The sequence below is a fragment of the Condylostylus longicornis genome, unplaced genomic scaffold (assembly GCF_029603195.1).
Source record: "Condylostylus longicornis isolate FDR11 unplaced genomic scaffold, ASM2960319v2 ptg000018l, whole genome shotgun sequence".
Classification (NCBI taxonomy): domain Eukaryota; kingdom Metazoa; phylum Arthropoda; class Insecta; order Diptera; family Dolichopodidae; genus Condylostylus; species Condylostylus longicornis.
In genome coordinates, this window is record NW_026577987.1 from 2,873,075 (window position 1) to 2,888,693 (window position 15,619).

Consider the following 15,619-nt stretch of genomic DNA (forward strand, 5'->3'; position numbering starts at 1 on the left):
ACAATAAACCATAATTTCCAAATATGTCAAATATCAGTAGACAGAGGTCAAATATTTTACTTTTTTTACATTCTAAATTTTTATCCAAAATCAATTTTTTAATACATTTATTGTAAGAATAATTTTTATTTCATTTTTCATATATTTTTTCTATATTTAGAAAACAAATTTTTATAAATTTTATTTTAGTAATTTCTTATGAAATATAATTTTTTGCTTATTTTTTTCTCATCCACATAAATTTTTAATATTTTGTTAAGTTTTTAAAAAACTAAATAATGATTGCCTACAGTGGAAACTAGTATAAAAAAAATATAAGAATTTTAATTAACTAAAGCATTTTAATTTCAATACAAAATGTTTGTTTTTACTTAAATTTATTTTAATAAAATGATTAATTGTCAAAACGCAATGACAATTTCCAGGTTGTTTCTGAACATATCACACTAGTACTTCGCACTTGCACTTTCCCGAATATATTTTAGTGCGCACTATTTATAGCACTCTAATGTTTTTCGGACTAAAAATTTGTGACTGTTCATAAATCTTTAGGAATAGAATAAGTGCTACATAAGTAAACATTTTTGTGAAGGTTATAATATATTAATAGATATACTTTGGTTATAACATTTGTGAAGATTATAAAAATGTGCACTATAAAAATTTCAAGATAAAAATATGCTTTATTTATAGTAATGTTTATTCTATCCCGATAGAATTCTTAACTGTCGCAAATTTTTAGTTCAAAGAACACTAAAATGCAATAAATAGTGCGCAACATAATTATTTCGGGAGGTACTAGTACGATTCTTTCGAAAACAGCTTTAATTTGATGTAGAATTGGTACCTCAGCGATAAAACTAAGCAGCGGAATTTAGGCTATTTTATCACCGTCGTGAACGAATTCTGAATGAATAAAATAGAATGAATTCTGGGCAGTCCAATTTATATATTATTATGTGCGTACATTATTTATATGAATTTTGACATTTCGCCACAAAAACTCGCTCTACTTCTGTTTTCCAGTCTGCAATGTGAAAAAAGTATTTAAAAATAAATGAAAAGTAGTAATCAAATATGCAAAATACTTTAACATTGAATAGTAACGATATTATTGTTTTAATAATATTATTGTGAGAGTTTTTGACATAACGTAATTCATTCTGTCATTATTGAAGTGCAGCAAATTTTTTTTATAAAAATTTGACAGTTATTGGAAAGTTTATTAGAAGAATTGTACAAGTTGGGAAGAAATAAAATTTTTCTAATATAAAAAATTCAACTTAGGAAAAATCAAAATAAACTTGTTATTATTCCAAAAAAATATTTTTATGAAAAGAATCTAATAAAAGGACACACTTTGTCAGTATAATAGATTTTAAACTTTTTATAAAGAATAAAAAAGTTTCCAATTGATTGAAATATAATGGCGGATGTTGTGGTACCTGTAACTGTAGAAAATGAGGTAATAATATTAATTAAGAATAAAAGACTACATATTTAGAAATGCCATGAAACATTTTTGTTGAGAAATTCAGATAATTCAATGTAACTTATAAAAAGATGTAATTCTCATATCCTATGGCTCAACGAAAGTTGCCTCTGACATACTTATCAGTTTTTTTTTCTATATTCATAAGTGAAATTTGATAGCAAATTGTCAACCTTTCACATTCTACGTATGAATTTTTTAATTAGTTCAATTTTACATAGTAATCAAGCGCAAAAGTAGATGTTAAATTAGTAAGCACACATTAATTAAATATACATAATTAGATCTCTGAAAATTGAATATACATATTTTTAAAAAAAAAGCTCATACTTAATATTTAACCTTAAAAAACTGTAATTTGTCTTTCACTTTTTGTCTGGACTACTACATATATTCTTTCTCCATACATGTACATAATATTTAACTCAATATTATGGGCAAATATTAAAAATTTTTATTTTTTCTTTTTCAAGGCTGTCCCAGATTCCCCATCCAGTGGGGCAGACTTAGAAAAGCAGCATTCTTTTGAAAAATCTACAACGACCACATCACATCACCATGATTCAGAATATGACACCGCTAGTGACTTAGAAGGTGGGGAAGAAGATTATGATGAAGAAAATGACGAGAGTGGCGATGAGGATGATAAGGATGAAGATTTGGAAGGTTCTGGCTCGGAAACAGGTAGTGAATATGATGAAGAAGATGAAGAAAGGCAACGTGGTGATGGACAAGAACAAATTGATAACGTCAAAAAAGTTGATGAAGATCGTAGTAACCCCCAGTATATACCTAAAAAGGGTACATTTTATGAGCATGATGACAGAACAACTGACGAACCGTATGCACATATTCCACATTCTAATGCTTTATATTGTGTTTATGTTTCATATTCTTCTAGTGAAGTAGTAGAAATATCCAAAAGTACTGCAGAAGGTAATTGCGAAAATGCAGCAAAAGCAACAGTTCCAACAATTTCTTCAGCCTCTAAAACAATGAAAAAGTGGCAACCAGCTTCTGTAGTAGATCGATGGTCTCATGATAGATATGATGAAAATGAGCAAGCACCAAAATCTAGAGCTGAACTTGTATCTGCCTATGGGTAAGAAAAACTTTTGAAAAGTTGAAATTTTTTTACAATTTTTATCACAGATACGATATCAGAAGTGAAGATGGACCGCCAAGGGCTCGTAGACGTCGCCGTTACGGTCGGGGCCCAAGCAAATATAATCGCAAATGGGAAGATGAAAGCGCATACATAAAAAGTAATACTCATCGTAGACCACCTAAAGCTGAAGATTTTCCAGCTTTAAATGAAAAGAAGAGCCGCAGAAATTCGCGAAAACATCGTGATGAAAAAGAAAATCGTTTCGATAATAAAAATTTGGATAGTCAGTTGTCAAAGCGAGAAAATTTCGGCAGAGCGGATAAAACGAATAGAAATAGTAAAAATTATAGATCTGGAACATCTGGGAGTAGTAACAACCAAAATAGAAGAAGTATGGAGTTCAAAAACAAAAACCGGGGAATTGACGAGAAGGTACACTTCGATAATAACCGTCATGCTGATGAAAATAATGTGCGGATCCAACCAATTCCAGCAAACCGAAACTTCGACGATTATACCAATAAGCAAGTTGATACTGTAAGCTTAACTAAAATAGTATAAATTTTAAATTTAAAATAAAATAAACATATTAATAATTTAACAATAAAAATAATAACGGAAAATCTAATTTAATTAAGCAGAGGCAACAAATTCAACAACATCAACAACCGTCGATTTCAACTCAAGCATCTGAACGTTTTAATAATGGGTTCAATGATAATCTCATAAATTACAATTCGCAAAATCATGGTAATTCACCTGGTTCCAACCAATTTTTATCAAGAGATATGAAAGACCCAAAATTAAATCAAAACCATGTTGCAAATCAAACAAAAACATCCTCACAAATTTTATCGCAATCTGTACAAAATAAGCAATCAAATATACAAAATAATCAATTGCAGACCAGACTGCAACAAGTGCAAAATAGAAATGATCCAAGTCATGTCGGTAGTGTTCAAATGCACTCTTTGGCTTCGCAACAGCAATCTTTACATCAACAAGGTTCTAGCTCTTCTAATACACTGAGTCAAAATATAATTCCTGGTATGATATTTAATAAATGTTGACTATATAAAATATAAGGTTTATTTTTTAGCTGATTTAAATCAACAGCCAGAGCAAGGACGTCCTAAACGTTACTCTAGTCTTAGGCAAAGAAATCAAACCGATCAAAGTGTCATGCAGCAAATAGTTTCTCCCACCCCTGCAGGTTTGCCAAATGCTTCACCACATCAACAAATAGATCAACATAGTATACAACAGATGCATTTACAGCATGATCATGTGGCTGTAGCAGCTGCAGCAGCGCATCAGCAACAACAAGCCTTACTGCAGGCAAATTTAATACAGCTTTATCAAGACAATTTGCAAGCACAGCAAGTTGGTGTTCCAGCAATAACTAACCTAAATCAAAGCAAAACCACAGCGTCAACTAATGTTCCACAAACATCGCAATTTCCTGGAATAGTTCATAATTCGCAATTTCCTTCACAGCCAGCAGCTGGCTCTGCTCCAGCATATTATTCCCCTGGACCAAATGAATATGCTGTTGGACCACCAAATGTTCCTGGTACAGCGCCACAACCACCATACGCTATACCATATGGCCCTCAGACACAACCCCCACCAAATGTTCAACAGGCAACTCCATCCCAAACTGCACAACCAAATTCATTGTCAGCAAACCCGACTGCCCCATTTACGAATTATCCGCCGCCAAACTCTAGCTCGCAGTATCCAGCAACTGTATCTCCAGCACAACAATTTAATACAGTTGGAGGTACAACCTATTTCGTACCACATACACAACCAACGCAAAGACAAAGTTCGTTGCCGCAACGCAGACCAACAAATGCTATACCTATTTTACCCCCATCGGATAAAAACAAATCCAGTAATTCTCAGCAAACAAATGGTAGTAGTCTTGAGAAAGAAAATAATAGCAATGCACCAGCTGTTGGAAGTGTGGAAAATATTGATCACATATTAGACAATATGTTTGTTCAAAGACAGCCTTTTCAGCCTGCTATACAACAAAGCTCTTCGCAAACATCAATAGTATCCAACGCATCAACTACAGCATCAACAACATCGTCTCAGGGTAATAATACTCAAAAAGCTTCAGAAAATAGAATTGATGAAGCAATAAAGGTTAGTTTATATTGTTTTAAATTAGTGAAATATAACCTTGAAATATTAAACCTATTTTCGCAGAACTTGTCCATTGTTGATTCTGATTCAACAATTAATTTAAGTGAAAAATCTGGTGATAATTCGGCTAGTGAAGCTAAAACAGATAAGTCATCTAACATACAACCAGAAGGTTCTTTAGACATAAGAGATCCTAAGTAATTAAAAATAAATTATAGTTTCGAATGCTTTTTTAATATTATTGAAGATAAATATTAATCATTTAATTGAATATGTTTGTGCTAGTTCTAAGCGAATTGTAAAGAAATTATGAAATAAAAATATTTTATTGGAAAATTGAAGCAAGTAAACATTCAACTCTATTGAAAAATTGAGTTTTGCACACATATTGCAAATATATATACATATATTTAATATAATATTAAGTTTTTGCAGTATGTACATATGAATACGTTTGTTATTGATTTGCAATATGTTCTGCGTTTATGAAAATCTCTAATATCCTCTCATCCTAAAGCCGAAAAGTACACATCAATATCCTATGTTCCCAAAGGTCTAAGAATATTTTATATGTTTTAAAAAACAATTCAGGTTTAAATAAATAATTTTTAAACAGAAGTTTTATTTCTCTAAAAATTGGCTACTTTAAATTATGTATTGCGGACCATAAAAGATTTAAATTTAATTTGCAGTTTATTTTTCATTGGTTGGGTTTTTCCAGAAATTGCACAAAACCCGAAAATGAAAAAAACATTTGTTTTGCAACACTAAAGCAAAAAATTATGTACACTTTCTACTTTTTTCCAAACATTCCTATCCATGATTTTAGGAAATTTCCATCAAATGGGAAATAAAAATTTTCTAAAAACTATTCTTCAAAAATTGTTAAAATTAGTAAAAATAAAAATAATTGCTTCACTTTAAATTGTTTTCACATTTTATTGAATACAAATAAGCAGCTTACATAAATTATTTTTTCTTCGATACACCCACAGTTCTACCGCGGCGACCTGTTGTTTTTGTATGTTGACCACGGACACGGAGACCCCAAAAATGACGCATTCCACGATGTGCGCGAATTTTTTTCAATCTTTCTAAATCTTCTCGAAGTTTAGAATCCAAATTCGAAGAAGTTAGTTGCGTATATTTACCATCAATTATATCTTTTTGTCTGTTCAAAAACCAATTAGGGATTTTATACTGTCTTGGGTTCAAAATTATTGTAATAATTTTCTCTACCTACAATTTAAAAAAAAATCAATACATTTAATATTCTTATTTTTAAAATCAATTACCTCCTCTTCTGTACACTCTCCAGCTCTTTTAGTGAGATCAACATCGGCTTTTTTCAAAACAATATTAGCGTATCTACGTCCAACACCCTTAATAGCTGTCATAGCGATGGTAACTTTGCGTTTGCCATCAATATTTGTACCCATAATACGAAGAATATGTTGGAATTTCTCTGGGATTACTAACGACTAAAATTAATAAAATAAATTGTATTTAGTAAATAGCGTTTGATGTTCTATCTTTTACATAATATAACTACTTATTCTAATCCAAAAGTTAAGCATTGTTATTTGATTTTGGTAATATTTTGAGATTCTTAAATAACACATACCATTTTGCCTACTATTTACTTGAGAGGCGAATTGTAAAAAAGATAGAAAAGCGGAAATACGGGTTTGACATTAATTGATACTTATTGTAGTTTCTCATTATGACATTGAAACGCGTTCAGATTTTATGGCTTAAGGAGCTGTTTAGACACTATGTGTAAAGTAGACTTACTAGGGTTTAATAGATTAATTGTTTAAGAACATAAAAAATGTTCATTTATCATAACCATATTCTTAAATTTATGTTCAAAAAACATAAATTTAAAATTATGGTCATGATAATTGAAACTGCTTTCAGATTATATTTTTCTTTTTAATTTGCACCTTAAATATTTATGTTTTTTTCATTTAATCACTTTGGAACATAAAATAAACCAAAACAAAAAGTAGCAAAGAAAAATAAGTACATACATTTTGTTGAGAGTTATAAATTTAATGTTAAAGGGTATAAGTTAGCGACCATTTCAAAAAGAGTCGCATACAGTTCATGCAGGTGCGGATGAACCTTGGTTACATGTGGGCGCAATGATTTTACATTCAATTTTAATTAATTAAGTTATTATTAAGTGAGTAAGTGAGTAAGTTATTTTATGTTCTTTTTTTTATTTCATTTAATTAAAAGTTTTTATTACAGCAAAATTTTTATATTGTATTTGTTTTTATATTGAGAATGTTGAAATGTTACAAAGCTTTTTAAATAATGAAGCGAAAAATTAGCTGATTGAGAAGAATTAAAATTTAACTGAGTTTTTCTCTTCTGAAGATATTTAATATATTTTATTGTAATCGAACACAAAGTGTCTGTTGAACGAAACCAGTTAAGCACTGTTCTTGGTTCAGTTTTTCAGGGTTGTACATAAGTAATTTGTCACTTACCAATAGTGTGTTGTCAAATATCAGCTGCTATAGAAAAAATTATGATTTAAAAATATATACGTCCATAAATTCAATATTAGATTTTATATCTGCATTGCATAAATATGACAACTAATTTGAGTGTAATTGAATATTATGGTGAACAAAATAGAAAAACTTGTGGCTATTGTAAAGGAAGTAAATCTTGTTTTAGCCATGGTACGTATTTAAAATATTAGCTAGATTACTTAAGTCAACATTTCTATATTAGAAAAAAATGTTTTAAAGTTGGGGTAACATAAAAGATATATAGAGTATGGGGTACCTATATTAATAGATTCTGCATTTTATTTAATAGTCCTTTATGTTCAAACAATGCATTTAAACAGTTACATCTTAATTAATACTGAAAAATTTAAATACTGAGTAAATTTATTATTGCACAGGAATGCATGCCTATGCTATGACAACTCAAGATTACCAAGATCTCATAGATCGGGGATGGCGTCGTTCGGGAGAGTACTGCTACAAACCTAATAACAAAATTACGTGTTGCCCAAGTTATACAATTAAATGTGACACTGAACAATTCAAACTCTCAAAATCTCAAAAAAAAATCCTTAAAAGAATGAGCAAGTTTTTAAAAGATGGAATAAAAAATGCAAGTGGCGAAAGTTCTTCTAAGGTCGATGCTGTCGAAAATTGTGATTTACCAAATGAAATAGTTGAAATACCAGATATTGCAAGGCGAGAAATTAACAGCGAAGATATAGCTAATGTTACGAAACAAATAAATCCAACGTGCGATATAGCACTAAAACGATTTAAATACAACGCGAAAGATTTTAACCCCAAAGAAAATAATGAAAAAAGTAAATTTCTTTTCTTTTTTCATACACCATAAATAGTTTTTAAAACAAGAATTAATTTTTTATATTTTTGATTTAAAATAAAGGCGTTACAGATTTAAACAAAGATCATATTAAAAAACCAAGCATGAAAGCCAAACAAATTCGGTTGGAAAGGAAAAAGGCAAAACTGGAAAGTAGAGGATTATCCTTAGAAAGTGAAAGAAGTAAGTTGAAAAATCAGGAAAAATCTTTGAACGACTTCATCCACAACCCTTCTGAAAGTGATCGTCACAAATTAAAAGTAAGTAAAAATAAAGATTATATTTATCATTTCGCCTAGAATTTTCTAGTTATGTTTTATTTACCAAAATACTTTCAAACATGTAATTTGTTTTTAAATGTGGTCGTTATTCCAGATTTTGTTAGTACCTTCACAAAAGGGATCTACACCTCAAGTATTAGATCTCTATCAAAAATATCAAGTAACAATACATAAAGATCCACCACACAAAATAACTAAATTCCAGTTTGAAAGATTTTTATGTGCAACTCCTTTAAAGGTGATTATAGATATTTTAAAATTTTCTTTTTCGGTTTTTTGTTCTTTTTGTTTGCCTCAACACAAAACAAGTAGTTGAAATTAGTTGAATGCAAAAGCAGAGAATGTTTAAGTCATTTGAGAGAGACCTATGCCTTATACGAAAAGTATCAAACAATAATTCACAATGACCCACCCGAAAGTTTAACAGATTTTCTTGAGTTTTTGCAAAAGTCACCAATTAAGGTATAAATTCGACCAAGCAAATTTTAAAAAATCATTAATGCATTGTTTATAATATTCGCAAAGGAAAATTAATTTTGTTTGGCTAAAATCAAATTGCTTGAAAACTAACATTTGCTTATTAATATTTTAAATTTAAGAACTATAAACCAGAAAACGGGCCTGCAGACGGGTATGGGTCGTTTCATCAGCAGTATTGGTTAGATGATAAATTGATTGCAGTAGGTGTTGTTGACATTTTGCCATATTGCGTGAGCTCTGTATATTTCTTTTATGATCCTGATTATAGTTTTCTATCTTTGGGTACTTACGGATCCTTAAGGTAACTTTGAAAACTTTTAAAGCTTAAAATTTATTTCATTATTTTTATATGGTTTAGAGAAATCGAACTAGTTAAAAAGTTGTCTGAAACTGTTCCACTGTTGAAATATTATTATATGGGATTTTACATACATTCTTGTCCAAAAATGAAATATAAAGGAAAGCTAACAGCATCTTATCTTCTTTGTCCTGAAAAGTATTCTTGGCATTTACTTACTGATGGTAAGAAAATTTTAATTTTTTGTTACTAACGATTAATTACTAAATTTTCTATTGTTAATAGAAATTTTCGATTCAAAATTAACGAAAATTTGTTCCCTTTTTCTTTGCTTCTTCAAACAATTAACGTTAATTTAAAAAAAAATAGATTTCTTGCAATTTTATGAAATCTTTATAAATAGAGATAACTTGAACTTCATGGTCATAATAAATATTATATAGTTTGTTTTATACTAGCAGAAATGAAACATAAATTATGTAATTTATTAAATTACATAAATTGTTAATCTCATATATGAATAATAAGGGAATAATTTTCTCCCATAATTTTAATAAGTTGTTGTTAAGCTTTTTACTTGCAAATTTATAGCTTAAAAAGTGATTTTATATATTTAGACAGGGTGATTTAAAAAGATATAAAACGACATATACCATTGGTTAGAGCAGAGGCTCCCAAACTTTTCCTACTTTTTTCGAAAGATTTAAATTTCTAACAGCAGCAAAGTACACTTATGATGTGAGAGAGTTAAATAAAAAAAACTTATTGAAAAAAAGTGAAAAATTTGTTTTTTTTTTTCAAATTGAAGTTCAAATTTTTAGTATTCCGAAAGTACATAAAACACAAAATCAAATAACATGTTGATTTTAAGATCTTTACTAGGCCTTTCAAAAACTGGTTATTTGAAGCCCTATCTTTTTCGAAACGGAAATTATAAGCAAAATAGTTTGAACTAATAGATATTACGTGAAAATTCGTTAAAAATCGTTCTAGCTCGGAAACCCTTGACATTTGGCACTTAGTCCAGAACAAAAATAAAATAACCTGTATAAAGTATAAAATCACTTTTTGAGCTATAAATTGCAAGTAAAGAGCTTAACAACAACTTATCAAATATAATAATTTCATTCAATCTCAATTTATTCTTTTTTTTTTTATTATATGATATATATATTATAAATATATATGTAAATATACCTATTAATAAAATATATGTATTAATGTTTATCATTAGAAATAAAAGAAAAATTGGAACAAAAAAAATATCAAGTTTTCAATAATGATGTCAATTTCAAGGATGAAGAGGAATTCACTCGCAACGATTTAAATGAGGTTTTAATTCTATTTCAAAAGAATTCATACGCATCTTATTTGGAATTCAAACAAGTATGTTTAAATATGTACTAGGTATTCAATCATTATTTTTTGAAAATAATCTTCATATTTTCAGATTAAAAGCAGAAATTACGATAGAGAAATTTTAGAATATGGAAACCTCGTCGGAAAATCTTGTGCACATCGAATGTTATTTTTGGCTTTTTAGTTAAAATAATTGTATTTGATTAATTTAGTGAAACAAAAAATAATTAAATGGTAAATTAACCATTTAATTGTCATTAAATCTATTATATAAATAAATATACTTAAATTGCGTTAATATTGATTAGAAAACACGTCTTTTTATAACAATGAGAAAACGGAGTACGATTTCTCCTACTTGATAATTAAATGTTTGCATATATTCATATAACGACTGTTAACAAATCTTTGTGAAAAAAGGCTTGTGTTGAAACTTATGATTTTTCTTCATGTTGTAATGTCTTTTATGTTTGTTTTTTACTTATTTATGTCTCATTTTATCTTTTTTTTAAATGTCTCCTTTGAGGCCATCAAGCTGAGAGAGCAAATCAAAAATAAATTCCAAATTTATATGGAGTTTAAATGAAAGGTGCGTCGGAATTTATTTATGTAAAGGAAATTGATCAATATTTTTGGCTTAACTGATTCTTCATATTTTTTTAAATTTATAATTTAAATTTTAAAAAAATCGATTGGAAAAATCTATCTGAAAAATGCATGAAAAAAAAAATTGCAATTTTTAACGCAGACAACTTTTCTTATCTTCCAAATGGAAGGGTACTGAATTACAGAATAAAATTTTTGAATAAGAAATAGAATTTAAAAAGAAATTAAAGAGAAAAACAAGAAAATAATAATTATACAATTCAAAAATTTCACTTTATTATTAATTTTATCCAAAACATAAAATATTAAGAATTGTTTTTGTAATTTTTTCCGATTCAAAATTTCGGAAAATAATTTCAGCTTGGCATTATGTAAAATAATACAATGTGTTTGAAAAAAAAGGATACATTCTATTAAAATTTAAATAGAAATTTTATTTTTTTTTCGATCACATGTAAAATTTTATCATATTTTACATGGTCAGTCAATGGGACATTTATTAAATAAAATATTGAAGTCGAATTAGTTATTACCTTAACTTCTGAGCAGTTCAAAGCTTCCTCAATTGAGTTAAAAGGAAAAATTTTCTTTTCATAACATAATATCTATTGTAATTTAAATTTCTTTATTGCTTAAAACTATTGAATATTTACTTTAGCCCAATGCATAGCATAGTATACATTTTGTAATTCTTTTTAATTAATTTTTGTATTTTATTTCAAATAGATTTTCTACATTTTTTCTGATGTTTTATTGAGCAATTGTTCAATATAATTTATTATTTGTGTTACATTGTTAATTCTTTCACGTTAAGAATTCATTGTTAATTCTTAACGTTGCAACATTATTAATTTTTGATCTTAACATTACTAGATCATAATCGTCTAAAGGTAGTTACCAAATCGCAATCGATTTCCAGCCGGCCATTCCAAAGCAATTAAGAGATCTTTTTGATCTGGAAGGCTTCAAATTATTTAATATACTTTCAATTTGATTAATTTCATATTTCAAGTATGGAATTATTATATGTCCATTATTTTGAGTATTATTTTAATACTTTTTATTACTTATTTTATTACTTTTTTTATTTGACTTATTATATTTTCGTATTCTATTTATTATATGTATGATTTTAAGATTAAAAAATTTTTATAAAAGAATATGATGTTACATCTTCATAATTATAATTTGTGATATAATAAATTTTAAAAAAATATTTGCTTATAATATATATTAATTACTTTTTTTTCTTTATATAATAATAATATTGCGACCAGCTTTTATTCTCACATACAATATATTTTCTTTTATTCATTTATATTTATAAATTTAATTAATTTTTTTTTGTTCTTAATTTTTTTTATAATATTTAGTTTTATTTATATTCTAGGATAATAAAGTTTATTGAAAAATTCTACTTTTTTTTATTTTATTTTGATTTTTGTATTTCAAAATATCATCCATTAGTTTTTCTAATTCTTGGATTAAATCTATAAAATTTTTCTTACTTATTTGGATAAAAATTTTTATTTTAATTTATTTTTATCTTATTTTGAAATTTAAAACAGAGAGTATTTTTTTATTTGCTTGTGGCATAATTGATTTTTTTTTGTTCTCTCTTATGGAGGTATTAAATAATTCTTGTAATAACTACTATGTAAATTAATTGGTTGATTGAAATTTGAACGAGTAATTATTGCTAAAATTCTTTTATTTCATTATACTGACAAAAATTTTTTTTTAAACTATTCTAAATTAATCAACTAGTGTTTTTAATCAGTACTTATATTGATTATTGGTACGAACTTATAATATAACTAATGTTTTAACATAATAATGTTGAGTGCGTGATGAGTTTCAGCTGTGGTATAAGACTGCGGTGAAACCGCCGGGGGCCTCGTTTCCTACTCACAATAAGTTAAGTTGTTTATATTTTTCGAATTTTTTTGTTGGAACCTTTTTTTTCATGTTTTTGTTTTTTTATTGTATTATACATTTTTTTTATAATTTATTATGCATATTTATTATTATACATATTATTATTTTATAATTACATATTTATTATTATACATATTATTATTATATAATTATTTATTATTATACATATTTTTTTAAAATTTTTAATTTTATAATTTCACACAAAATTTATTATATTATTATTTTTTATTTATTTATTTATTTATTTAATTTTTAATTGACACTTATTGATCCCTACTCGGGCGCCAATTAATATTCTGTTTTTTTTATATTTTGAAAAAATAATTATATTTACCTTAGAGAATATTTTTACATCTAACTTATTAAACACTTAGCACTATTTTCGTATATTATTATGTATTGAAAAAAAGTTCTGATTTACAATAGTTAATTTTATTCTTCGTGTTCTCTTATTAATAAAATCTCTTATTCTAATTATCTAATAAAATATGTTATTCCAATTATTAATATTAGGTTGTGGTTTACAAAATTTTTATGAGCAATTTTTTCGGGCTATGATAAATTTCATGAAGAAATGCATTATTCACGAAATGCAATATTAAATAGTGAAAACAAGAATTACACTTGTCCATGAAGTGTAATTTGAGTGAAAGTTAAAGTATTTTAACAATAACAAAATTATAATTAAATTTGTGATTAACTAATGTGATAAATGCAGGAGTGAACCTGAGGTATATTCTTAGTTCTTGGAAAATAGCGAAAGTTATTAGGAAAACCGAGGAAACCCTTGAAGGAGGCAAAATTTTTGAAAAATTGTTGTTAACAAGGCTGATGTCGATAATAGAAAATAAGAAATTGATTCGAACCCATCAGTTTGTTTTTAGAACAGAGCATGTAACAATTGACCAAGTACAAAAAATAACAAATATTGTGGAAAAGGCGTTAGAAGGCAAATATCTTCGATAATATTTCTGTATGTGGTCCACGAGTTCGATAAGATTTAGCACGACGGTTTATTATTTAAACTTAAAAAATTTATACCTTTGCAATTTGTGAAGTTTTTTGAATCATATTTATCTGACTGGTTTTTTCGAATCAAACAGGACGAGGAGTACTCCAGACTACGAGAAGTTGAGGAATCAACAAAAAAAATACGAAAAAATAAAGCTAGCTTAAAGTAAATCTGAACATGTAAATTTCAGAAACAAAAATCTAGTAAACCACAATTGAATTTGAATGGTGCTAAAGTATCAATCCAGAACACAGCGAAATACCCAGGTATGACTTTGGATGTCAAGCTCAGAAGAAAAAGCGTGAAGAAAAGAATAGAATAAGAAAACAGATTTAGAGAAAACTATTAGCTCCTAAATCGTAGATGTAGATTAGCAACACACAATAAGGTATTGATATATAACCAAATAATTAAACCTACATGGACGCATGGCTTGCAGCTATGGGGTTGTGGCAAGCAGACACACACCAAATGAATACAAACTTTCCAGAATAAGGTCCTTCGTAATATGATGAGTGCTCCGTGGTATATGCGCACTTATGACATTCATAGGGATCTAGTTGTCGCTCAAGTAAGTGAGGAAATCAGAAACTATACCATGAAACATAGGACGCGTTTGGAACATCATGTCAATGACGAGAACTCTCGACTTATAGAGCAGAGGGTTTAGACAAAAAGATTAAACTCGATTTGGCTTAACGAGATCTCGCGATTTAGCCCAAAGAGCTGTAACAGTTTGACAAGTTTTTGATAGTTTATGACAATCCAGGTGCATTTTACAAGGTCTCCTCCTATGGGGGAAGTTAGAAGAAACACCAGGGAAGTTTATATAGAAAGAAGGTCTAAAACATACAACAAAAGTGAAACCTCTGAAGATAATGTAAAAGGCCCGTAACACCATGGATCAATGGTCGATCGCGTATAAGCGACTTGGAGAACCTGTGTAATGAGCTGAAAGAAGAGATCTGAAAACTTAAGAAAGAAAATTTAAGATTATTGAGATAGCAGAATTCAGTTTCAAATGGCACCGAGAAAGACAAAATAGGTGTGATCATGTATGAAAAAGATGAGGAAGAGTTGGCTAGAGAAAGCGATTGGATTCTTAAAACTCAAAGAAGAGATTCTTAAAACCAAAAGAAACTCAAAGAAGAAAAAAAACAACAGTTCACCAGAAATGGAACCGACACTAGAAATTAATAGCACCAAGGTAGGGAAATCTCCAGTAAATGACCAAGGTAGTTGAATGTTCAACTAAAAAAACATAAACCTCCGCTGGTAATAGTAAGTAATGTAATTATTTACACGCAACTAATAAGGATCCTCAAAGAGGAAAGTATTAACATGAAGGTAAACATGATGAACAACAATCAACTAAAAATAAATGTTAAAAATTAAAATGAATATAGACAATTAACTAAAGCTGTTAATAAGGTCAAAATGGAATGTCATACTTATGAAAATAAATTGACGGGGCCAATTAAAGTAATGGCCAGAAACCCACATTCGTCATTCACAGGATATT

General features: G+C 28.0%; 3 protein-coding genes across 7 annotated transcripts; 2 read left to right on the forward strand and 1 right to left on the reverse strand.

The window, feature by feature from the left end:
- Nucleotides 1-1,223: 1,223 nt before the first annotated feature.
- LOC129606278 (GATA zinc finger domain-containing protein 14) lies at nucleotides 1,224-5,095 on the forward strand. Of its 2 annotated transcripts, none has more exons than XM_055516510.1 (7): nucleotides 1,224-1,465; nucleotides 1,966-2,333; nucleotides 2,394-2,594; nucleotides 2,645-3,137; nucleotides 3,239-3,647; nucleotides 3,700-4,754; nucleotides 4,818-5,095. In XM_055516510.1, exons 1-7 carry the CDS (start codon nucleotides 1,427-1,429, stop codon nucleotides 4,953-4,955), a joined length of 2,703 nt encoding a protein of 900 aa, XP_055372485.1. In that variant the 5' UTR covers nucleotides 1,224-1,426; the 3' UTR covers nucleotides 4,956-5,095. The 2 variants fall into 2 exon arrangements, with proteins under 2 accessions (XP_055372485.1, XP_055372486.1); XM_055516511.1 differs by having other exon boundaries at nucleotides 3,242-3,647.
- Nucleotides 5,096-5,668: 573 nt separating this feature from the next.
- LOC129606282 (40S ribosomal protein S18) lies at nucleotides 5,669-6,517 on the reverse strand. Of its 3 annotated transcripts, none has more exons than XM_055516516.1 (3): nucleotides 6,379-6,517; nucleotides 6,050-6,235; nucleotides 5,669-5,993 (listed from the first exon to the last, which is right to left on the reverse strand). In XM_055516516.1, the coding sequence occupies exons 1-3, from the start codon at nucleotides 6,379-6,381 to the stop codon at nucleotides 5,724-5,726; spliced, it is 459 nt and encodes a 152-aa protein (XP_055372491.1). In that variant the 5' UTR covers nucleotides 6,382-6,517; the 3' UTR covers nucleotides 5,669-5,723. The 3 variants fall into 3 exon arrangements, with proteins under 3 accessions (XP_055372491.1, XP_055372492.1, XP_055372493.1); XM_055516517.1 differs by having other exon boundaries at nucleotides 6,294-6,418; XM_055516518.1 differs by lacking the exon at nucleotides 6,379-6,517 and adding an exon at nucleotides 6,307-6,329.
- Nucleotides 6,518-7,271: 754 nt separating this feature from the next.
- Nucleotides 7,272-10,847, forward strand: LOC129606340 (arginyl-tRNA--protein transferase 1). 2 transcript variants are annotated; one of them, XM_055516616.1, is made up of 8 exons: nucleotides 7,272-7,450; nucleotides 7,678-8,103; nucleotides 8,187-8,383; nucleotides 8,499-8,642; nucleotides 9,004-9,185; nucleotides 9,243-9,406; nucleotides 10,417-10,568; nucleotides 10,633-10,847. In XM_055516616.1, exons 1-8 carry the CDS (start codon nucleotides 7,357-7,359, stop codon nucleotides 10,723-10,725), a joined length of 1,452 nt encoding a protein of 483 aa, XP_055372591.1. In that variant the 5' UTR covers nucleotides 7,272-7,356; the 3' UTR covers nucleotides 10,726-10,847. The 2 variants fall into 2 exon arrangements, with proteins under 2 accessions (XP_055372591.1, XP_055372590.1); XM_055516615.1 differs by lacking the exon at nucleotides 8,499-8,642 and adding an exon at nucleotides 8,717-8,866.
- The last annotated feature ends 4,772 nt before the right edge of the window (nucleotides 10,848-15,619 follow it).

Bases quoted from the DNA above. Each gene is read 5' to 3' on its own strand.
- LOC129606278 (XM_055516510.1), top strand. From the start codon at position 1,427: ATGGCGGATGTTGTGGTACCTGTAACTGTAGAAAATGAG. The intron at 1,466-1,965 runs GTAATAATATTA...TTCTTTTTCAAG, and splicing joins CTGTAACTGTAGAAAATGAG to GCTGTCCCAGATTCCCCATC. The intron at 2,595-2,644 runs GTAAGAAAAACT...TTTTTATCACAG, and splicing joins GAACTTGTATCTGCCTATGG to ATACGATATCAGAAGTGAAG.
- LOC129606282 (XM_055516516.1), bottom strand. The intron at 5,994-6,049 runs GTAATTGATTTT...TTTAAATTGTAG, and splicing joins GAGAGTGTACAGAAGAGGAG to GTAGAGAAAATTATTACAAT.
- LOC129606340 (XM_055516615.1), top strand. From the start codon at position 7,357: ATGACAACTAATTTGAGTGTAATTGAATATTATGGTGAACAAAATAGA. The intron at 7,451-7,677 runs GTACGTATTTAA...ATTATTGCACAG, and splicing joins TAAATCTTGTTTTAGCCATG to GAATGCATGCCTATGCTATG. The intron at 8,867-9,003 runs GTATAAATTCGA...TTTAAATTTAAG, and splicing joins TGCAAAAGTCACCAATTAAG to AACTATAAACCAGAAAACGG.